The sequence below is a fragment of the Artemia franciscana genome, chromosome 2 (assembly GCF_032884065.1).
Source record: "Artemia franciscana chromosome 2, ASM3288406v1, whole genome shotgun sequence".
In the NCBI taxonomy this organism is placed as follows: Eukaryota; Metazoa; Arthropoda; class Branchiopoda; order Anostraca; family Artemiidae; genus Artemia; species Artemia franciscana.
Genome location: NC_088864.1, coordinates 53,657,883 through 53,683,293, shown reverse-complemented (window position 1 = coordinate 53,683,293; position 25,411 = coordinate 53,657,883). Strand labels below are relative to the sequence as shown.

Here is a 25,411-nt window from a genome sequence, read left to right as displayed (position 1 = left end):
GAAATGCCTGTTTTTGGTTTAATCACGAAATAAAGTATCTATCTATCTATGCCTTCTGGTCAACAAAAATTAAAATGTTACAGAGATGGACGGAATCTGACCCCAGCCAAATGCAAATTCAACAACAGTTGAAGACATCCAACATGTTTTTTCATCCTAATAAAACCTTATAAAAATGAAAATTCAACTATGTTAGTAGATAGGGCTTGCTCTTAGCAACAGCTTTGCTGTTGAACTTTAAAATTACTAGATTTTCAATACTTTTGAGTTGTTGGATTCCAATATTTTTTTGCTATTTTCTACTCTCTAAGCTTTCGGTGCTATCGCTAAAAAGGAAAAAAGAAAAAACAATCAGAAATTCAACAAAAAGCTCTTTGTTGTAGTTATAAAGTAAAGAAGAGAATAATTTCAAACGCATTAGCCCTTGTACCAAACATCACAATTTATTTATAAACATAAACATTTTATTTTCAAAATGTTGTCTTTTATGATACAGCTATACAAATATAATTTATTTTGAATGCTGACAGTTCTGATTATTTTCAAGAAAACTAAATCATATTCTGTCACCGTGAGAGAACACCTGCAGCCAGAGATACAAACAGTATTGATAAGGTCCAATGTGGCCCTGAAAAATAAAAGGAAAGTATATTAGTTGGAAATGTCAATTATGTGAAATAACTTTGCTATCATTTGATGAAGTCCATAAAATAAGCACTAGTTTGAAAAAAGATGATATTTGTTCTGATATCTTCAGAAAAACGAATTTTGGCAATAAAAGAATCAGGCTTGATTCACAATTTGGCAATAAAAGAATCAGGCTTTTTCTTAATCCGGAGAAATAGTTACGAGAATCTTTAGCTAGCTTTCTTCAGCCTATGTGCTAGAGTTTTGAAAATATTTTAAAATTTTTGGTATTATTTTAGCTATTGTGGCTTGATTTTGGAAAATGAATTATTCATAATTCTATGTCATTTGAATCTATAAAGATATACAAATTTATAAAACAGACTATATTAAATTAGACTCTAAAAGGCTGAACTGACAGAAATAATTTCTAGAGAGAAAAAAGCAAGTCTAAACACCAAAACAAGATGTGAAAATGTAAAGCTGGTTCTAGATAGATGACATTTTAGTTTGCATGCCTTTACTACTGACAAGTCAAATAAGTATTCGGCACATGGGAATTAGTATGTCAGCTATAGTTTGATCTTATAAATAAATTAGACAAAAACTGATACCATTGGATTCTATAAATGCAAGAGATGATGTACAAGTTCATAAGGTGGATTTGATCTTGACTAAACTCTGAAATTTTCAACTTATGGAAATAAATTATAGTGAGAAAAAAAAGTCCAAACACCAAAACATATGGTTCAAAATAGACTGACGTTTGGTTTGTATGTCCTCACCATTGATAAGTCAACTATAGATGGGGCACTCGGGTATTAGTTTATCGTTTCTAATTTGGTGCTCAATGTTCTGCCATGATTGCAGAAACACAAAATAAAAAAAAAACTTCTTTGCATGCAGATCAGTCGCCCGCGTAGCGTGGACACTGATCTTCTGAGGAGATACATTTTCAAAAACAAACAAATAATTTAACGCTGACAGCCAGCCTTCTCAAAAAATAAAAACTTCGCATTTTTATATGTAGGGGCTTGATACCCTGTACTAGAATTCTCCTAAAGGCTTAATTTGGTGCTGGAATTTTCATTGAGGTCACCCCTGTTCTTGGAGTTACTTCTCGTCTTTTCGAAAAAACTCAGCAAGTTTTCTCATCTCGTAACTTTTTCATAAGTATTTTTAAACTTCAAGAATTTTATATACTTAGAGTCACCATAAAAAGCCACTTCCTGTATTTAGCATTAGCAAAACTATTTTTTAGAGTATTAGTTACTAATAACAGATATCGCTCCTTAGTTCATTACCATGAACTATTTGAATGACACCGTATATGCCAATTTTGAAGTAGAACTATAAGGCATGAAATTGATTTTTATTGAACTATTATAGCATTTTTTTCAACAAAGATGGAAGAGCGCTCATTTAGGATATGGGATGACATCTCCTAATTAGTCGCATTCGAAAGGGGCTTCCTGTTCTCTTGTTTTGTTGCCTCTTCTCTTTTCACAACTGGAATTTCCCTAAATATTAATAAATATAAGTCACTTTTTTAAAGACTTTTTCTAGATCCTGACGTGGTCGTAAAAGTTGCCCTTACCCTTTTATGAATCTTTCAGGTGGTATAGGCTTGAAAAAAAAACAACTTTATTTACGGTATTTCGTTCGCGTACGGTGTCTGACATTAACCCGTAACTCCAGATTAAGTAATCATACATGGCACAGGAGTTGGCGGCAACGATCTGTATGCAAAAAGTGACCCGTGCTTATGGTAAATGCATCATTAAAATAACTATTTGACAACAATATATACATCAAATGATTTTTTATGGTGATTCTAAATAGACAAAATTTACTAAATTTAAAGTTACTTGTCAAAGTTATCATTGCGGAAAGCTGCTTATTTCTGGAAAAAGAGGAAAAGTATCCACTTAAAGGGCTTAATAAAAATTGTACTGTCGTATTCACCGTCTTAATTTTTAAATTCCAAGACGCAAAATAAGAAATATTGCGGTTTTGTGAGAAACTTGGTCACGTGTGCCCATTTATTTTATCTCATTTTTTTTCTCCAGGAGTCCTTGAGTATTAAGGAAAGGATATCAAAAGTTGTAGTGCCCTTTCAAGAAACAAAATAGATGGCACAGCCCCAAATTTGCGTTTTCTGCCATTTTGTGGCATAAAAAATAATTGCAACCCGAGCAGGACCAAATGCTATCGAGTGAGAAATTTGAGATAGCTGACCGATTTAGAATGATAACACAGCGATCTATTCAGCTTCCCAGTTTCAGAGGCGGCCGCAAAGTGAGAGCGAACTCGTACCAAAGGATACATGCAGTCCAAAGAAATAATAATAATAATAATAATAATTAATAAAAAAATCCTCAATCAAATGTGATGCACTGGTCTCAACAAAGGCTCTATGAAATGTAAGCAAGGGGGGATATAAATGCTATTGAAACAATAACTCAAAAACACTAAATAAAAAAAGAAAAAGCAAGGAAGGGAGGGAGAAGGGGGCAATTGAGGGACAGAAAAAGAGAGAGAGAAAGATTTCAGGAGCTTACAAGAACTTAGTCTGATCACTCAGCAAAAGCTAGAACGGCAGCCAATGGAGAAACCTCAAAAACTAAATTATTTTTATAGGTCTTTTGAAGGTCCAAACAGGTGATATTCTCAAACTGAATCACGAGGGGTGTTCCATATAAAATGACACGCAACTAAGGGCTTGAAATCAGATCTCAATGCTACAGTAGGCGTGAGCTATAAATAATTTGAACGGAGCTGATAATTCAACCAATCACATACACATGATGAAATGAATCCAATGGACTGATAAGGTCACTACGGAGCTGAAGAAAGGTAAAGAATGCACAGAAAAGAATATTTTCTTTCAATATCTAGTACCAGTAACGGTTTTGCTGGTAAATGATCTATTTCCTGGATTAGGATTATAGCTTCATTGTAATGCAGGGCTATCACGGCATCAATAAAGTTAATAAGGCTGTCCACAATGCTAATAAACCGTTTTCCTCGCATAACTTTGTTAACTTTATTGCTGTCGTAAAAGAGTTGAACTTTATTTAACTTTTTCAAGAAAGTTCGCAAAGTTCAACCAATAGCAAAAGACTTGAGGGAAAATTCCCAATAAACCACAAAGAAATCAGTGTCTATGTAAGTAATAGTGAATACTTGTTTAAATATTTTGAATGGTAAAAGAACAAGGGTTACTCAAAAATATATTTTCATTTATTATTAAAAAAGTACTCAAAAAGATTGTTTTCTCAGCTCCACGTCTGATTATTTCAGCTAATTTCCATGAAAAATTGCTTTAAAGTAAAATAGATGAAATCCTCGTGTGAGTAGGACAAACTGTATGGTTCACACTTTCATGAAAAACTTTATTAGCTTTATTGAGGCTATGGGAGCCCTGCATTAGTCTTAGTGCATACATTTATTTGAAACACTCCGTGATTCATTTCCAATACATCTTGAAGCCGCCCAAGAAATATTTTTAGGTGTTCAGTTTTTCAGAGATGATTATCATTTCTTATATGAACGTCAGACTTGACTTCAAAATATGGTTGGAAAGGGAGGAGACGGAAGTCTTCCTCGTGTTCAAGCAAGCCTTGGATCAGGGTAAAAAAAGTTTTTTTTATTGCAATATGTGATCCATGATTCTACACTTCGTGCTGATTTTAAATATGCAAATTGATCAATTTTAAATTATAATCATTAAAATCTACTATCGCTTTTGACATACATTTTTTCATCAAAAGCAACTTTAATGAGAACTATAAATCTACTACCTACAAAAATATAAAATTTCTACATTTTTTCTCCCAGGGGTTATTATAACAAACCAGTTGTCGTTAGTTATTGGAAGAAGGGCTTGTTTGAGGGACAATTCAAAGATCTGGTTGCAATTTTAAGTAAAAAAAAAAAATAAAAAAAATACCATGCAACACCAAAGGGGTGATTTCTGGCACTTTGTTCACCCAACGGTAATTTTGACTGAAATGGGGCTAGAGTGCTATTTTGACAACATGGATCTACATAGTGTCCTTTGATTTAGTTCAACATGTCCTGGAAGGTTCTACTTAATACCCTTAGGTGTTTCTGAGATATATTGAGGGGGATAAGGTGTCTTATCTGAGATCAATTATTAGGTATCTAGTGCCTTTGTTTTAGTATTAAATCTCCCTTAACATGGATGGAAAGTTGTAACTTAATAACCCTTAGCCATTCCTTAGATGTTGCACATACTTCCTTTACATAACCTGGTATATATGGAATATTTGGATTTAGTTCAATATCCCTCTCAATATCTCCTAAAAGTCTGAACTTGAACTTCTTTTGAAAACCTGGATTAAAATAGTACCTTTGTGGTTAGCATCATAACCCGAAGCATACCCAGAACTTTTTAACTTGATCCCTCCAGCCATTCTTGAGATACGATGAGTGAAATAATGTGCCTTTGATCGGGTCGTCTAGGGGCTAAAGTGACTATTCGTGTAGTGTAAAATCCCCATGAACATGCCCTACAAATTTCAGCTTAGTACCCTTAGCCATTCCCAAGATATTGCAGTTTATTTTTCTTAATTCTACCTCGTCCTCAACAGTCTCGAAAAAATTCAACGTAATAGCCTCAGGTGCCTCTGAGATAATGTTGATACACCCTTTTGATAGCCTGCATGCAAGAAGTAATGCCTCAATGGTTTTTGTGACAGCCATAGCCACTACTCGTTTCTTCTTTTAATGATTTAAGATGACGAAAAAGTTTAGCGCCTATCCCCTCAAGACGCAGCTGTTATAAATTTTCTTCAAGACGCAGATGCATGTTACGTAATAGGGTATTGGTCCACTAGGCATGCAGGGGGAGTCTAGATAATAAGGAATATTTACTTATGGAGAGGGTGAAGCAATCTTGTGTAACTTGGTATATATATATTGGGAATGACGAAATCGTGCATGATAGGTTAGGTCTTAAGGTCCGCTAGTCAAGTGGGGAAGCCTACATAATAGGGAATGTTTAAATATGGTAAGGATGAAGAAATCTCTCGTTAAATATAAAACTTACGAATTAAATTACGTAAGGAACTTCTATATTTGTATATTTTTATTACGTATATGAGGGGGTTCGCTCCCTCGTCAATACCTTGCTCTTTACACTAAAGTTCGAATTTTGTCCCAATTCTTTAAGAATGACCCCTGAATCACAAAGGCCGTAGAATAAATAGTTGATATTATTAAAAATACTTTAGCGTAAAGAGTGAGGTATTGAGGAGGAGACGAAAGCCCTTTATAAATGTAATAGTTTCTGTTCGTTTTAAGTTTAAATGCTGCTCCTTACTTCCAGCTGAAAACACACTTTTTTTTTATATATTTTCTCGTTGTTTTTTAAATAAGGCTATAAAATCCTACGCCCCAGAAATTTTCTTCCCTCATGATAAATTCCTTCATGGAAAGATCCTCCCACGTAACCCCTTCCCCCGCCCTCCTCAACGTGAAAAAGTCCCCTGAAAAGTTTATATACTTCCCAACTACCATTACTATATGTAAACAATGGTGAAATTTTGTAACTTGAAGCCCCTCCCCCGGGTACTGTGGGGGATCAAGTTATCCCCAAAGACATGGTTATTACGTTTTTGACTATGCTAATCAAATTGAATATCTCAATGTTTGGTCCAGTGACTTTGGGAAAAAATGAACGTGAGAGGGGGACTAGGTACCCTCCAATTTTTTTGGTCACTTAAAAAGGGCACTAGAACTTTTAATCTCGTTAAAATGAGCACTCTTACGACATTCTAGGACCACTGGGTCGATACGATTCCCCCTGGAGAAAAAAACAAACGAACACACATCCGTGATCTGTATTCTGAAAAATAGATTTTCCACTTTTTTGCAGATAGGAGCTTGAAACTTCTACAGTAGGGTTCTCTGCGCTGAATCTGACGACGTGATTTTCGTTATGATTCTATGACTTTTAGGGGGTGTTTTTCCCTATTTTCCAAAATAAGGCAAATATTCTCAGACTCGTAACTTTTGATGGGTAAAACTACACTTTATAAAACTTATATATTTAAAATCAGCATAAAAATATAATTCTTTTGATGTAACTATTAGCATAAAAATTCCGTGTTTAGAGTTTTGGTTACTATTGAGCCGGGGTCGGTCCTTACTCCAGTTCGTTACCACGAACTGTTTGATAACGAAGTTTTACGCCTATAACTTTTCTAATTGAGATTTTCCAGAAGACTTTTATTTTATGCAGAAACAAAATAAATCTTGGTTTTCCGATTTTTCATCAGAATGTTTTTTTTCTTGAATTTTTTCTAAATCAGGATTTTATTCATAAGGACAATCAGGTCAATCTGAAAACAAATTTACATTTTGACAAAATATATAAGACACTTCAATCTTTTGTCCTAATTGAAAGAAGTCTTGCTGAACACCACCATGTGCATAAATATTATATCCCTCTTTTTTCAGCCATCAATACTCCAAATACTACTAATACTAACAAATTACTGCAGCACCGAGCCACCTGAGGCCTACACAGCTACGCACACTCTTCCTCATTCCCAGTATATTTAAAGCCTCCTTATTTACACCATCCCAAGACGTTCAAGCATCATTCGTTAAACAAATTCTATAAATAAGTCTTGCAACTAATGGCAGACAGTATATCTAGAAAGTAAACAATCGACCAGTCTTAAAAAATGTTCTGGCTATCTATTGGGAAATATAAAATTGTACTGAAAGGTGTATAGGGATTACTTTTACTGACATGTAAAAGGCTAATACTCATGCTTCTGTGCTGGTGAAAAAAATAATAATGGCAAAATCATTACACTGTTCTTGTTAAAACAGCTAACCAAAATTATATATTTTGGATTATTCAGACATGAAAACAAGGATTCTTGACAATTTCAATCAAGGAAACTCATTGACCAATTAGAACTATACACGTCGTTTCCATAGAATGTCGTTTCAATCGTTTACTATAGAAGGTCATTTCTGTAGAATAGGTCAAGCTTTTATTCTAACGGATTAAGAAAATGCATTCTGGTGGGCTATAAAGGACCAAGAGGTGTAGACATGGTATATCCGTCAGTAGTTAGTAGAGCTAGTATAGATTTTTTAAGCAAAATTTATCTTGTCTTAATTACTTTGGTCTGAAGCGCTGAAATTTTATAAAGTTATTAGAACTTGCCAAGAAATTTTCCTCTTTTAAAATTGACGGAAATAAGGTCCATGATTCTTCGGAGAAAATTTCGGCACTGGAAAAAAATTTGATCAATTTTGCAACAACGATGACGAGGATAAGGAATTCTCTTGTTTCCCATGGCATATGGAAACATCAAGTAAATTATTTTATAACCAAAACCTCCCGTACAGTGGAGCCTAGACACAACTGTATCCCCTTGCCTAGATAACATAACAAATATTTTGCTTAAGTGCTCTTAACCTGAGCTAGCCAGAATTTCATCATCCTTTACCCGACTGTTCTTTTTGTTTGAATTTTTCCATTACACGGGGAAAACCGTCCGTGTTTAGTCTTTCATTGAACCAGATCGCAATTTGGCTTCTGCTTGGTCCATGATCATTTAACCTTACTACTCCCCAGTCCTTATGCTTACCTAATATTTTATCTGAGTTTTGTCCCCCTTTTGGTAACTAGAGAGTAGATATTTTTTTCTCCAGAAGCCTTGTTCCATCTAGCTCGATCATCCAATCCAGAAGTCTTGGTTAAGCTCTGTCACCCAAGTAACCCTGCCCACTTTATGCTTTGGCTCAGGAAACTAATTTGCCTTACTCACAGACATTCCAGAGCAAGGCCCAATAATACGCACTTTTGCACGCAATTAAAGGGAATATTGCAGCTAATGTTAATGACATGTTTATAAAAGTACGTAAACCCACCTCCTCTTGAGCAGTTTTCTCCTCAAGAGGTAGCGGTTCTTAAAGCAATTCAAATGAGAACGTAGGCAAACTGCTCGCTCTTACTACATGAAGGAGGATACCCATCGGAAAAAGATTTAGAAACAGCTTTGTTCAGCATTGTGCGTCTATCTGGAACCACCTCCTTAAAGTTTTTTTTTGTTAAACTCAGCTCTTTATTCATTCAAGAGAAGCTTCAACACATGCATGTAATTTCATTTAGCTTGGTGAATTTTTCAGGTTTTCTAAGAAAAATTCATAATCATGGTCAACAAAATAATTGGTGAACATTGTTCTCCTTCTTCTGAAAACTGTTTTTTTTTGCACACATGGTATTCAACAACTAGGGATGGCGCACTCAAAAACAATCCGGAATCATTTGCAATTATAATGTTTGGCAACGAAGTGTAAGCAGTGATCAACTCGGTCCAATAGTAACCGAAACTCTAAAAATGATTTCTGGAGGAAATTTCACAGGAAAAATTCTACGAGTTTGAATATACTGCATCATATGACCGTCTCAAAATTTTGGTCCGATGTCTTTGAGGAAAACAAAGGGCAGGAGATGGGGGCTTTGAGCATAACAGACGGCATCCTTCCATTTTTCGAGATAATTTTTAGATAGTTTTCATTCAGTATATTATGTGATTAAATAAAAAAATAGGATTTTTTTTTCAACTATAAGTGAAGAGCAACGTTAAACCTTAATATAAACAGACATTATTACGTATATTAGGGGGCCAACCCCTCCTCAAAACCTCAGTCCTTACGCGAAAGTTGGATGTTTTTTGTTAACAATTCTTAAAAAACGACTGCTGAAACACAAGGGCCGTTGAATAAGAAATTGTTATAAAACACTTCAGTAAGTTTTAACTCACCCTGTAGCAACAGGTTGAAAAGCAGCCTAAATCCTATAAAATGAATTAGAACTTTTGATTTCCAATTGAAAAAACGACAACCCTTCCCATAAGGATGTTTTATGAGGGGCGGATCCAGGAGAAAAATTTTCACAGAGGAGGGGGGATTTTCATTATGATTTGAGAAACGATCAGAACTCAAAATATTTTTAAAATGAAAGTTTTCAATGATCAAGGATAAATTTTTCGAATGATAAGAAAAAAATTTCAGCTGGACTTGCCCACAAGAAATTTTTCGAGAGGATTTTTTAGCAAGAATAGAATTGTCAAGGGAATTTTCCTGACGTGGGTGGTGGAGTATTTTACGTTGGAGGAACTTTCTATAGAGGAATTTTCCGTGTAGAGAAGGAATGTTCCATAGAGGGGGATTTGGATCTCCTGGTATTATTTAACAAACGATCGCAAACTAAATAAAGAAGATTTTCCAACTGTAAGTGAGGAGCAGTATCATAACTTCAAAAAAAAAAAAAAAAAAAATAGAAATTATAAAGTATATGAGGGGGCTCCCAATATACTATTCTTGGTTGGCGGTCTTATCTTTCAATGTTCAGAAATTATTTTCAACTTCGATAAAAACATCCGCGCCACCGCCTTTTAATTTTTATAAATTCACCGCATCTTTGCTAATAACACTACCTAGGTAAGTGAAGCTATCCGTTTGATCAATTTTTTCGTTGCCCAGCATCACCTCGTCACCCTCATTTATTCCTAGTCTAAGCGATATGCTCTTTTTAACGCTATTTTTCAAATCTTTTCTTCACTATCAAACTCTTTTACTATTTTGAATATTACTATTATATAACTATCTTACATATAATATTATGTAATATTTTACTATTCACTATTTTACATCACTGTACGTAGTTTTAAAGCCTCAATGAATCAACTTAGTTTGATGTAGCTTTAACATAAATTAAATTAAAAAATAAGCTTTTTTTAACTGAAAGTAAGTAGTGATATTGAAATTTGAAACGAACAGAAATTATTCCGTAAATAAAAGGGGTTGTCCCCTCCTCAACACCTCGCTCTTTACACTAAAGTTTGAAAATTTATCACAACTCTACTTCTTAAAACAATACAAACTTTAGCGTAAGGAGCAAGGCGTTGAGGAGGAGACAGCCCCTTGCATATACGGAATAATTTTTCTTCTTTTTAAGTTTTAATGGCGTTTCTTACTTTAAGTTAAAAAATTTCTTTATTTAAATTCCGAACGTTTTTTAACTACTGCTGGTTCAAATTTTGATCACCTTACATGAAACATTAAAACAAAATTTGCATATTAATTTTGACAGATTTGTTCGGTAAATGAAGGGTTGCCCAATCCTGAATATATTGCTCTTTAAATTAAAGCTGTTAGCACTTTTAAAAAGCTTCATATTCTAATTAAACAGCCCCCGTGTTTCATTTTTTGTAAACAGTCAAACTTTGGAGTAAAGAATAAGGTATTGAGAAAGGTGCAACCCTTCATGCATAGAATCATTTTTGCTCGTCATTCAAATAATGCTGATAAATCTGGCTTACCCTCTATGAAATACACCCCTCCCTCAAATATAAAGCTGCTCCGTATAATTCCCTTCAGACAATTCCATCCTCACTGGGAACCTCCCCCTCTTTGTTAAATTGCTTGCAGACGATTCAGTCTGAAAAGTTCTCCTTTGAAGTCTTTCATTTGAATAAGACTTTAATCTCTAATTGGTTTCTCGATTGCTCCAGAAATGACCCCTTCGGTGGAAATTATTTCCCAGAAAAAAAAATACGCGGAAAAAGGCCCGCACCATTCCCATGGAACATCTCCATATAAAAAATTTGGCAAAGAGAGTGTTAAGACAATTAAAAAGAATTTCGTATTGTAATTCCTCAGTGTAATATATCCCCTGGAATATACCCCCCAGAAATTTCCCTCCCTAAAGAAGATTATCTTCATAGAAATACCTCCCAAACACGACCATCTCCCCCCGAAAAATGTGTGTATACTTCCCAATAAGAAATACTATACGTAAAAAATGGGCAAATTCCATAGCTTACAGGCCTCTCCCCATGAATTGTGGGGGTCATTTTATACTTAAAGACATAATTATTTGACCTTTCAACAATACTGAACAAAATGGCTATCTCAAATTTTTCATCAGATGGTTTTGGGGAAAATGGGCATGGGAGGGGGCCAAGTTACTCTCCGATCTTTTTGGACACCTAAAAAGGGCACTAGAACTTTTAATTTCTATTTAATGAGCCCTTTCTTGGTATTCTAGGACCATTGAGTCGATACGATCACCCCTGAAAAAAAAAACACACATCCGTCATCTTTCTTCTGGCAAAAAGCATAAAATTCCACATTTTCAAGCAGTTCATGGTAAGGAACTGTAGGTAAGGAGCGACCATGCTCAATAGTAACCGAAACTCTAAAAAAAGGAATTTCGAAACCAATAGAGATGTGAAAAAAATTGTATTTTATGCTGATTTTAAATATATAAGTTTCATAAAGTTTAGTCTTACCCATCGAAATTTAAGAGCCGGAGAAAATTTTCCCCATTTTCAAAAAAATGAGGAAAGACCACCTAAAAGTAATATCATCTTAATGAAAATTATACCATTAGATTCAGCGTATCAGAGAACCCTACTGTAGAGGTTTCAAGCTCCTATATGCAAAAATGTGGAATTTTATATTTTTTTTACCAGAAGACAGATCACGGATGAGTGTTTATTTGTTTTTTCCTCCAAAAAGAGGGCTCATTTGAACGGAAATTAAAAGTTCTAGTGCCTTTTTAAGAGACCAAAAAAATTGGAGGGCAACTAGGCCCCCTCCACGCTCATGTTTTTCCAAAGTTACCGGATAAAAATTTTGATATGAGTATTTTGTTCAGCTTAGTCAAAATATCAAATAACTATGTCTTTGAACACAACTTAATCCCCCAGACTCCTCGGGGGAAAGGCTGCAAATTATGAACTTTGCCCATTGTGTACATATAATATTGGTTATTGGGGAATATACACACTTTTTCAGGGGAATTTTTCTGGTGGGGTAAGGGGTCAGGGGATCTTTCCGTGGAGGAATATTTCATGGGGGATGAGACGTTCCATGAAGGGAGTACTGTATTTCCCAAGATTATTTATCAAACAATCAGAAATTAAATAAAAAAAACAAGTTTTTTCAGCTTTAAGTAAGGACTAACATTAAAACTTAAAACAAATAGAAATTACTGTGTATACGAGGGGGTTCATCCCCTCGTCAATACCTCACTTATTCCACTAAACGATCTTAAGTAGTTTTAAAACAGTTATTTTCAACGACCCGGCTCAATAGTAAACGAAACTCTAAAAAACGGAATTTTGATACTAAGAGATACATCAAAAGAATAGTATTTTTATGCTGATTTTAAATATACAAGTTTCATCAAATTTAATCTTACTAACCAAATGTTACGAGTCTGAGGAAATTTGCCTTGTTTTGGAAAAAAAAAATCCCTAAAGGTTATATGATCTAAACGAAAATCACACCGTCGCAATCAGCGTATCAGAGAACCCTGCTGTAGAAGTTTCAAGCTCTCATCTACAAAAATGCGGAACTTAGTATTTTTTGCCAGAAGACCAATCACGGGTGCGCGTTTATTTGTTTGTTTTTATGGCACTTGGTATTAACCAAGTGACATATAGCAATTGCCAATTCTGTCGGTCTGTCGGTCCCGGTTTTGCTACTTCAGGCACTTCCAGGTAAGCTAGGACGATGAAATTTGGCAGACGTATCAGGGACCAGCTTAAAATAGAAATAGTCGTTTTCCTAATTTGACCATCTGGGGAGGAGTGGGGGGCCGGTTAATTCGTAAAAAAATAGAAAAAATGAAGTATTTTTAACTTATGAGCGGGTGATGGGATCTTAATGAAATTTGATGTTTGGAATGATATTGTATCTCAGAGCTCTTATTTCAAATCCCGACCGGATCTGATGACATTTGGGGCTGTTGGAGGGGGAAACCTAAAATCTTGGAAAACACTTAGAGTGGAGGGATCGGGATGAAACTTGATGGGAAAAATAAGAACAAGTCCCAGATACATGATTGACATAATCGGAATGGATCCGCTCTCTTTGGGGTAGTTGGGGCGGGGGGTAATTCTGAAAAATTAGGAAAAATGAGGTATTTTTAACTTACGAACAGGTGATCGGATCTCAATGAAATTTGATGTTTAGAAGGATTTTGTGTCTTAGAGCTCTTATTTTAAAGCTTGACTGGATCTGGTGATATTGAGGGGGGGGGGGAGTTGGGAGGGGGAAACCTGAAACTTGGAAAACACTTAGAGTGGAGGGATCGGGATGAAACTTGGTGGGAAAAATAAACATAAGTCCTAGATACATGATTAACATAAACGGAACGGATCCGCTCTCTTTGGGGTAGTTGGGGGGAGGGGGGTTATTTCTGAAAAATTAAAAAAATGAGGTATTTTTAACTTACGAACGAGTGATCGGATCTCAATGAAATTTGATATTTAGAAGGATATCGTGGCTCAGAGCTCTTATTTTAAACCTGACTGAATCTGGTGACATTGGGGGGGGGAGGTAGGAGGGGAAACCTAAAACTTGGAAAACACTTGGAGTGGAGGGATCGGGATGAAACTTGGTGGGAAAAATAAGCACAAGTCCTGGATACATGATTGACATAAACGGAACGGATCCACTCTCTTTGGGGTAGTTGGGGGAGGGGTTGATTCTGAAAAACTAGAAAAAATGAGGTATTTTTAACTTACGAACGGGTGATCGGATCTCAATGAAATTTGACATTTAGAAGGATATCGTGTCTCAAAGCAATTATTTTAAATCCTGACCGGATCTGGTGACATTGGGGGAAGTTTGGGGTGGGGGAACCTAAAATCATGGAAAACGCTTAGATTGGAGGGATCGGTATATAAACTGGTGGGGAAAATAGTCAGAAGTCTTGCATACGTGATTTACATAATTTTTACAGATCCGCTCTATTGGGGGGGGGGGGTTAATTCTGAAAAATAAGAAAAAATGACGTATTTTTAACTTACGAAGGAGTGATCGGATCTTCATGAAACTTCATATTTAGAAGGACCTCGTAACTCAGATCTCTTATTTTATATCTCAACCGGATCAAGCGTAATTGGGGGGGGGGCGGTTAGGGGGGACCGGAAATCTTAGAAAATACTTAAAGCAGTGAGATCAGGATGAAACTGGATGGGAAGAATAGAAACCTGTCTAATATACGTGACTGACATAATTGGACCGGATATGCTCTCTTTGGTGGAATTGGGGGGGGGGGGTAATTTTGAAAATTGAGGTATTTGTAGCTTACGAAAGGGTGACCAGATCTTAATGAAATTTGATATTTAGAAAGATCTTGTGCTTTAAAGTTCTAATTTTAAATTCCGACCAGATCCTGTGACATTGGGGGGAGTTGGAGGTGAAACCGGAATTTTTGGAAAACGTGAAAATTGGGGTATTTTTATCTTACGAATAGATGATCGGATCTTAATAAAATTTGATTTTTAGAAGGAATTCATGTCTCAGAGCTCTTATTTCAAATCCCGACCAGATCTTTTGACATTGGGAGGAGTTGAAGGGGGGAATCTTGGAAAACACTTGGAGTGGAGGAATCGGGATGAAGCTTGGTGGATAGGATAAACAAATGTCCTTGATACTAGATTGACAGAATCGTACTGGGTTCACTCTCTTTGGGGGAGTTGGGGGGAGGGGTTCAGTGATTTGGCGAGTTTGGTTCTTCAGGACGTGCTAGGACGATGAAAATTGGTAGGCGTGTCAAGGAGCTGCACAATTTGACTTCATAAAGTCGTTTTCCCAGATTCGACCATCTGGGGGGCTGAAGGGAGAGGAAAAATGAGGATAAATTAGGTATTTATAACGTACGAGTGGTTGATCGGATCTTAATGAATTTTGATATTTAGAAGGACATCGTGACTCAGAGCTCTTATTTTAAATCCTGACCGGCATTAAGCCTCTTATTTTCCTTTTTAAATCAATCTATTGATTCATAGAATTTTGTTAGAGCTCATACCATATGATCTCTTGGCTCTTAGCTCTTCTCGCCTCGTCACAAGTGCCATATGAGCTCTTAGCTCTTGTTTTTCCCCAGGGGTCATCGTATTGACCAAGTGGTCCTAGAATGACGCGAGAGGGTTAATTATAACGGAGATTAAAATTACTAATGCCATTTTTAAGTGATCAAAAAATTGGAGGGCACTTAGGCCCCCTCCCACGCTCATTTTTCCCAGAGTCAATGGAACAAAATTTTAAGATGGCCATTTTGTTCAGCATAGTCGAAAAACATAACAGCTATGTCTTTGGGGCTGACTTTTCCCCCACAGTCCCCGGGGGAGGGGCTGCAAGTTTCAAACTTTGACCAGTGTTTACATACAGTAATGGTTATTTAGAAGTGTACAGACCTTTTCAGGGGGGTTTTTGGTTGGGGGTGGGGGTGAGGGGATGTGGCTAAGTGGGAGGATCTTCCCTTGGAGTAATTTGCCATGGGAGAAGAGAAATTCCATGAAGGGCGCGCAGGATTTTCTAGCATAATTAAAAAAAAATGAAAAAATAAATATGAAAACGTTTTTCCCACTGAAAGTGATGACCAGCATTAAGACTTGAAACAAACAGAGATTATTAAGCATATTTTCATCTCTTCCAAAATTAAATACAAAAAAACAAGTTTTTTCAACTGAAAGTAAGGAGTGACATCAAAACTTAAAACGCACAGAAATTACTTCGTATATGAAAGAGGCTGCTTCCTCATCAACGCCCCGCTCTTTACGCTAAAGTTTTTTACTGTTTTAGAAAGAAGAATTGAGAGAAAGAGTCAAACTTTAGCGTAAAGAGCGGGGCGTTGATCAGGAAGCAGCCTCTTTCATATACGAAGTAATTTCTTTGCGTTTTAAGTTTTGATGTCACTCCTTACTTTCAGTTGAAAAAACTTGTTTTTTTGTATTTAATTTCTGAACGTTTTTGAATCAATGCATGTTTTGATTTTGGCTCTCCGCAGAGGAATAATCAAAACGAAATTTGAATATTTTTTTTTGGGGGGGGGGGCTAAATGGCTTTCTCATAATTTTGATCGAATGATTTTGAGAAAAAAAGAGCGGGGGCGAAGCCTAGTTGCCCTCCGATTTTTTGGTTAATTAAAATGCAACTAGAACTTTTAATTTTTTACGAATCTTTTTATTGGTAAAAGATTTACGTAGCTTATAAATTAGCTTACGTAAAGAACTTTTGTATTCTCATGTTTTTATTACATATATGAGGGGATTCGCCCCATCGTCAGTACCTCGCTCTTTACACTAAAGCTTAAATTTTATCCCAATTCATTAAGAATGACCCCTGAATCACAAAAGCCGTAGAATAAATAGTTGAAATTACTAAAAATACTTTAGCGTAAAGAGCTAGGTATCATAAGGAGGTGAGCCCCTTATATGGGTAATAATTTCTGTTTGTTTTAAGTTTTATTGCTGTTCCTTACTTCCAGCTGAAAAAGCTTTTTCACATTTATTTTTTATTTTTTTTTTTAAATAATGCTAGTAAATCCTGCTCTCCCTTCATGGAAGTTTTCTTTTCCCATGACAAATTCTCGATGGAAAGTTCCCCCAGCATATCCCCCTCTTCTCAACCCCTCCCCCCAACCAAAAAAATCCTCCTGAAAACGCCTGTATACTTCCCAATAACCATTACTATATGTAAGCACAGGTCAAAGTTTGTAACATGTTGCCCCTCCCACGGGGACTGTGGGGGAGTAAGTCGTCCCCAAAGACATAGTTATAAGGTTTTTCGACTACGCTGAATAAAATGGATATCTCAGAATTTTGATCCGTTGACTTTGGGAAAATAATTAGTGTGGGAGGGGGCCTAGGTGCCCCCCAATTTTTTTGGTCACTTAAAAAGGGCACTAGAACTTTTCATTTCCGTTAGAATGAGCCCTCTTGCAACATTCTAGGAAAACTGGGTCGATATGATCACCCCTGGAAAAAAAAAACAAAAACAAAAAAACAAAAAAACAAATAAACACGCATCCGTGATCTGCCTTCTGGCAAAAAATGCAAAATTCCACATTTTTGTAGATAGGAGCTCGAAACTTCTACAATAGGGTTTTCTGATACGCTGAATCTGATGGTATGACTTTCGTTAAGATTCTTTGACTTTTAGGGGATGTTTCCTCCTATTTACTAAAATAATGCAAATTTTTCTCAGACTCGTAACTTTTGATGGGTAAGATTAAACTTGATGAAACTTATATATTTAAAACCAGCATTAAAATGCGATTGTTTTGATATAGCTATTGGTATCAAAATTCCATCTTTTAGAGTTTTGGTTACTATTGAGCCGGGTCGCTCCTTACTACAGTTCGTTACCACGAACTGTTTGATGCCTCGCCCTTTATGCTAAAGCATTTTTAGTAATTTCAACTATTTATTCTACAGGCTTTGTGGTTCATGGGTCAATCTTAAAGAATTGGGATAAAATTAAAGCTTTAGTGTAAAGAGCGAGGTATTAAAGAGGAGGTAAACCCCCTCATATAAATAGTAAAAATATATGAATATAGAAGTTTGTTACGTAAGTTAATTTTTAAGTTACGTATATTTTTTACTAATAAAAAAGTTCGTTAAGAATTGAAAATTCTAGTTGCCTTTTTAAGTAGCCGAAAAATTGGAGGGTGACTAAACCTCCTCTCCCACCCTTTTTCTCAAAATCGTCTGATGAAAACTAAGAGAAAGCCATTTAACAAAAAAAAATAATTAATACGCAAATTTCGTTTTAATTATTCATTTGCGGAGAGCTAAAATCAAACATGCATTAATTCAAAAGCGTTCAAAAATGAAATAAAAAAAAAAAGTTTTTTAACTGAAAGTAAGAAGTGATATTAAAACTTAAACGAACTGAAATTACTCCGTGCATGAAATGGACTGTTCCTTCCCGAACGTTCAGCTCTTTACGCTGAATTATTTACTGTTTTATAAAGTAGAATTGAGAAAAAGAATCAAACTTTAGCGTAAAGACCGGAGCCTTGAGGAAGGAACAGCCCCTTTCATACACGGAGTAATTTATGTTCGTTGTAAGTTTTAATGTCGCTCCTTGCTTTCAGTTAAAAAAACAAGTTTTTTTATTTAATATTCTAATTAAACGATATTTGTGATTTAGGTTAATAAATTATAAGAACTGAAACAAAATTCGAACTTTAGCGTAAAGAGTGGGGTACTGACGAAGGGCGAACCCCTTTATATTATGTATATAAGGAAGTTTCCCCTCCCCCCGTCAATACCTGGCTCTTTACGCTAAAGTTCGAATTTTGTTAAATGATGGCCGATATATTCAATAATTTATTTGTATTATTTTCTGACAAATCTTAGCATTTACTTTATTTTAAGCAGCTCAGCTTCATAACTATGACTTTTATGTGATAATAAACTAAATATATTGTGTACACTAAATAGTTGTGGCCACAAGTCTTCGGCTTGTGGTTTTTATAAAATAAATAAAAGGTTTTTTCCTACTGAAAGTATGGAATAACATTAAAATTTAAAACGAACATAAACTGGTCCGTGTATCAAACAGTTCGTGGTAACGAACTGTGGTAAGGAGCGACCCGGCTCAATAGTAAAACAAAACTCTAAAAAACGGAATTTTGATACTAATAGATACATCAAATCAATTGAATTTTTATGCTGATTTTAAATATACAAGTTTAATCAAATTTGGTCTTACTCATCAAAACTTTCAAGTCTGAGAAAATGTACCTTATTTTGGAAAATAGGGGGTCACACCCCCTAAAAGTAATAGAATCTTAACGATAATCTCACCATCGCATTCAGCTTATCAGAGAATCCTACTGTAGAAGTTTCAAGCTCCTATCTACAAAAATGTGGAACTTCGTATTTTTTGCCAGAAGACCGATCACGGGTGCGTGTTTATTTATTTTTTTTTTTTCCCATGGGTGATCGTATCTAACAAGCGGTCCTAGAATGTCGAGAGAAATTAAAAGTTCTAGTGCCCTTTTTAAGTGACCAAGAAAATTGACACTCATTTTTCCCAAAGTCAACGGATCAAAATTTTGAGATGGCCATTTTGTTCAGCATAGTCGAAAAACATAACAAATATCTCTTTTTTAACAAATATAGTCGAAATATCTGACTTACTCCCAAAAAGTCCCCGGGGGAGGGGCTGCAAGTTACAAACTTTGACCAGCGTTTACATACGGTAATGGTTATTTGGAAGCGTACAGACCTTTTTCAGGTGGATTTTTTAGTTTGGGAGGGGGGTGGGTGGGTTGAGGGGAGGGAGCTACATTGGAGGATCTTGCCCTGGAGGAATTTTTCATGGGAAAAGGGAAATTCCATGAAGGGGGCGCAGGATTTTCTAGCATTATTAAAAAAAAAAACAATGAACTATATATATATATATATATATATATATATATATATATATATATATATATATATATATATATATATATATATATATATATATATATATATATATATATATATATATATATATATATATATTTATATATATATGAAAAAGTTTTTTCCACTGAAAGTAAGGACCAGTATTAAAACTTAAATCGAACATAAATTATTACGCATATGGGGTGTTCATCTCTTCCTAAATACCTCACTCTCTACGCTAAGGTGTTTTTAGTAATTTCAACTATTTATTCTACAGCCTTTGTGATTCAGGGGTCAATCTTAAGGGATTGGGACAAAATTCAAGCTATAGTGTAAAGAGCGAGGTGTTAAAGAGGAGGCAAACCCCCTCATATACATAATAAAAATATGCAAATATAGAAGTTCGTTGCGTAAGTTAATTTGTAAGTTATGTATATTTTTTACTAATAAAAACATTCGTTAAAAATTAAAAGTTCTAGTTGCCTTTCCAAGTAACCGAAAAATTGGAGGGAAACTAGGCCTCCTCCCCCACCTTATTTTTCAAAATCGTCCGATCAAAACTAAGAGAAAGCCATTTAGCAAAAAAAATCAATACGCAAATTTCGTTTTAATTATTATTTTGCGGAGAGCCAAAATCAAAGATGCATTAATTAAAAAACGTTCAGAAATTAAATATAAAAAACAAGTTTTTTTTAACTGAAATTAAGGAGCGACATTAAAACTTAAAACGAACAGAAATTACTCCGTGTATGACAGGGGCTGTTCCAGCCTCAACGTCCCGCTCTTTACGCTAAAGTTATTTACTGTTTTATGAAGAAGAATTGAGAGAAAGAGTCAAACTTCTAGATAGTACAGGTCAAAATGTTCGGGATCATACTCTTGAGCCGCTTCAAAGGAGCAAGGGAGGAAAGACCCTGAAGAAATCAAGCTGGTTTTTGGAAAGTAAGGCTGTAATGATAATCTCTGCTCTTTGCTTCGTTACCCAGTGGTTTGAAAGATACAATCTTCCCTGGTTTGATGTCCCTCTAATTAATCGCCGCTTTTGAATCCGTCACTCGCTAGAAATTTGAAAACTCCTAGAGAATGACGGAATGCCGCTGAATTTTATTTAAACGTTGAAGGCATTCTACGTCCTGTTAGTGAGCCGAGTTCAAGTCTATGGTGAAGAAACTGACAAATTCCTAGTTGGGTTCGGAGTAAAACTCTCTATGAATCTGTTAATACGTCAATTGGGTCCCTGAAAATACACTGTCTTGTCCAGGAGTTCAGATTGAACAGAATCTTTTGCAGATTGACCTTAATGATGTGGTTGACATTGACCTTCTCTCAGACTCCGACGAAGCCCAAAACACGCTTGTTGACGTGGGGCCTGGATAGACACAGGACCATTCTCAATAGCCGTCAATCCAGTTCAGCTGTCAAAAATTAACTGTTTCACTTACCTAAGTTGGCAGCTTTGTACTAACGGATCTTCCAACACTAATATCAAACAGAGAATGGAGAAAATAGATAACGGTATAATTTCTTATATGTAGGGAAACTAAGCTTTTCTACATCTTATACAGTCCGGATGTAGCGCTCTTATATCCATGATAATGTTGATAAAAGTGGAGTAGGTCTATATGACGTCTCTAAGACCTGTAATTCGTATCTGTGTTCGATTCTGTTCAGCCCATATCTATAGAACTGTACAGGGCTGCCAATTTTTTTCAGTAGTTCAACTGTATAATATAATAAAAAGTTTTACATATTATACAACCGTATAATAATAAAAGGATTTTGGCCCTTTTTTTGTATTCTAATACCCAAACTCTCAATTTTGATTAGAGAACCTAGCCTGAGTCTTCAATACTTCATTAATTGTTGTGAATGAGGTGTTGGAAAAAAAGGGGTGAATTTATAAACATGCCAGACTACAAAAATATTGTAACTGAAGCCTATTAATCCTCCTAGGGAAAAGGAAAGACTTTTGGGTGGTTATACTCACCACAGGCTCCATTCTAAGTTAATAGATGTTTCAGTTTTAAGTATTTATTATAAAATAATGTGGACCAAGCTCAAACCATGAAAACTACTTAACGGGATGACTGGTATGCTTTTTGTATTTTGCCAAGGCCGATGTCTTAAAATGGAAAATCTTTTTACTGGAAACTTTGAGTTAATTATTGATTTTATGTTGCGAAAATTTCCTGATCATGGTTTTGTTATAACAAGAATGCAAACGAGTTAAAAATTGACCGTAATATTTAAATTTAACGAATGCTGGTAATACACAACTTGGCGTAATTATTATAGATTTGTCGGAGATTTGTCAAGAACCTGCTACACGTACTTTCCTTGAGGGAGGAGGGATATCACTTTGCTCTTGATTTGTAAGCAAAAGAAAAAGCAAAGTTGACCACATAACCGCAGCTCTACCCAAAGATAAATTACAATCGATTGACATTTCAATTCTGAATCTTAGCTAGCTTCCGAATAGAAATTGTCTCTTTTGTAATTAAATAAAAAAAAGGTTTTTTAACTGAAAGTAAGGAGCGGCATTAAAACTTAAAACGAACAGAAGTTACTCCGTGTATAAAAGGGACTGTTTCCTTCTCAACGACCCGCTCTTTACGCTAAAGTTTGACTCTTTCTCTTAACTCTACTTTTTAAACAGTAAAAAACTTTAGCGTAAAGAGCGGGGCGTTGAGAAGGAAATTTCCCCTTTCATACACGGATTAATTTCTGTTTGTTTTAAGTTTTAATGCCGCTCCTTACTTTCCGTAAAAAAACTTGTTTTTTTTTTAATTTAATTTCTGAACGTTTTTGAATCAACGCATGTTTTGATTTTGGCTCTCCGCAGATGAATAATTAAAAAGAAAGTTGCATATTAATTTTTTTTGGCTAAATGGCTTTCTCATAGTTTTGATCGAATGATTTTGAGAAAAAAGAAGCGGGGGAAGAGGCCTAGTTGCCCTCCGATTTTTTGGTTACTTAAAAAGGCAACTAGAACTTTTAATTTTTTACGAATGTTTTTATTAGTAAAAGATATACGTAACTTACAAATTAGCTTACGTAACGAACTTCTGTATTCTCATGTTTTTATTACATATATGAGGGGGTTCGCCCCCTCGTCAATACCTCGCTTTTTACACTAAAGCTTAAATTTTGTCCCAATTTCTTGAGATGACCCCTGAATTACAAAAGAAGTAGAATAAATAGTTGAAATTACTAAAAATACTTTAGCGTAAAGAGCGGGGTATTAGGAGGAAGTAAGCCCATCATATGCGTAATAATTACGGCTCGTTTTAAGTTTTAGTGCTTCTCCTTGCTTTCAGTTGAAAAAAGTTTTTCATATTTATTTCTTCATTGTTTTTTTTTTTTTTAATAATGCTAGAAAATCCTGCGCTCTCTTCATGAAAATTTTCGTCCCCCACGATAAATTCCTCCAAGGAAAGCTCCCCCAGCATATCCCCCTCTTCTCAACCCCCCCACCCAACCTAAAAATCGCCCTGAAAACGTCTGTACACTTCCACATAATCATTACTATATGTAAGCACTGGTCAAAGTTTGCAACTTGTAGCCCCTCCACGGGATTTTTGGGGGAGTAAGTCTTCCCCAAAGACATAGTTAGAAGGTTTTTCGACTACGTTGAATAAAAAGGCCATCTCAGAATTTTGACCCGGTGTCTTTGGGAAAATAATTATCGTGGGAGGGGGCCTATGTGCCCTCCAATTTTTTTGGTCACTTAAAAAGGGCACTAGAACTTTTCAATTTCCGTTAGAATGAGCCCTCTCGCAAGATTCTAGGAACACTGGGTCAACACGATAAACCGTGGGGGAAAAAACAAAACAAACAAACAAACAAATAAACACGCATCCGTGATGTGCCTTCTGGCAAAAAATACAAAATTCCACATTTTTTAGATAGGAGCTTGAAACTTCTACAATATGGGTTCTCTGATACGCTGAATCTTATGGTGTGATTTTCGTTAAGATTCTATGACTTTTAGGGGCTGTTTCTCCCTATTTTCTAAAGTAAGGCAAATTTTCTCAGGCTTGTAACTTTTGATGGGTAAGACTAAACTTGATGAAACTTATACATTTAAAATCAGCATTAGTGCGATTCTGTTGATGTAGCTATTAGTATAAACATTCCATTTTTTTAGATTTGGTTACTATAGAGCCGGGTCACTCCTTATTACAGTTCGTTACCACGAAATGTTTGATAATTGTTTTTTCGTCAGGTTCCCATTCATTGGGTGTTTTTTTTTTTTTTTTTTTTTTTGTCAAATCACTTTAGTCATTAAAAAAAAACATTCGTTCACATGTAAATTCGTCACCGCATAATGTGCAGGAATTCATCAAATAAGCTTTTTCCAAGCATAATTCATGATATTTTCCCCAAAAATTTTATAAAAAAAGGTTTATGAGTCTACAACTCTTTAAGGGTCTCCCTCAGGCCGCTCAGGGTGTCGCAAGGTGGCGACAAGGGAACGCCCTACAGATATGTAGGGTACCTCCATAGTAGGCAAGGAATAAGGGTGTGGGCCTTGTATCTGGGAGTCCGTAATAGAAACTGGGGCACCCTCACCTAGGGCCATCAAAACAGGGGGGGGAGGAGGAAGGTCCGTCAAACGTACACTCAACAGGCCCCATCGTCGTGTATACACGTCCCATGAGGTACAAACCTTCTCCCAGTAATGGGTTAAATTGCATGGCGGTTCAGAACGCCATAGAGGGAGGATCTTCTATAGGAGGAAAACTGCGGCAGGGCGTAAGACCCAGATCTATGGATAACAGCCTATGCAAGGGACTGCCTCCAGCCTTTCGGGTTACCTGCAAGACTTGGGACCTTGCGGTCAACTCTATTCCCACTGGAGGAGTGGCGCCACTCAAGGAAATTATAGTCTAATAAACGACACAGCATTCACACGGGATTTTGATTAACGGATAATTCTTCTGGGCTTGGTCTGTTTTTACGAGCGTTTTCAGGCTGAAAAACCTCTTCCTAGCTAATGTATCTACTATGGGTTTTCTCCCCGTTGTAGCATAGTATTGGTAGGCATGAATATATAATGCGTCAGAGGTAATAGGCTTGGGACTGTCTGTGAAGGATTTCGACTCTTGTTGATAGAAGCACATTGCCAAGTATTTAAAACCATGTTGTGACCAATATGGGCCCAGGATTACACAAAGCCTCCATTCATACTGGAGGTCCCAGGGACTTTTTGCTGTCTGATTCTAAGCCGGATTAAGCGCTTCTGTGTAGACTTGAGAAGATATACTGATCCCCGTCCTGCACTGGTATCCAGGATCAATACTTTTCCTGAGGCTAAAATAATTTTAATGATTTAAAGAACGTGTAATTGGAACTTAGAATGTTACGACGTTAAAAAATGACTATCGTATCGACATTTTGCCTGACGAATTCAGACGATTCGAACTGGACTCATTAGGAGTTTCAGAAATTCATATCCCAGATGTAGGAGGCATGACATTAGGTGATATAGAATTTGTTTACTCAGGCAGGAAGAATAGGGTACATAG

General features: G+C 35.8%; 1 protein-coding gene across 1 annotated transcript in view; it reads right to left on the bottom strand.

The window, feature by feature from the left end:
• Positions 1-424: 424 nt before the first annotated feature.
• Positions 425-25,411, bottom strand: part of LOC136043666 (suppressor of lurcher protein 1-like) — a 99,903-nt gene continuing 74,916 nt past the window's right edge. The window contains exon 3 of the mRNA XM_065728565.1: positions 425-628. Within this exon, the coding sequence (XP_065584637.1) occupies positions 567-628 (62 nt within the window). The 3' untranslated portion in view covers positions 425-566. The remainder of the gene's footprint in view (positions 629-25,411) is intronic.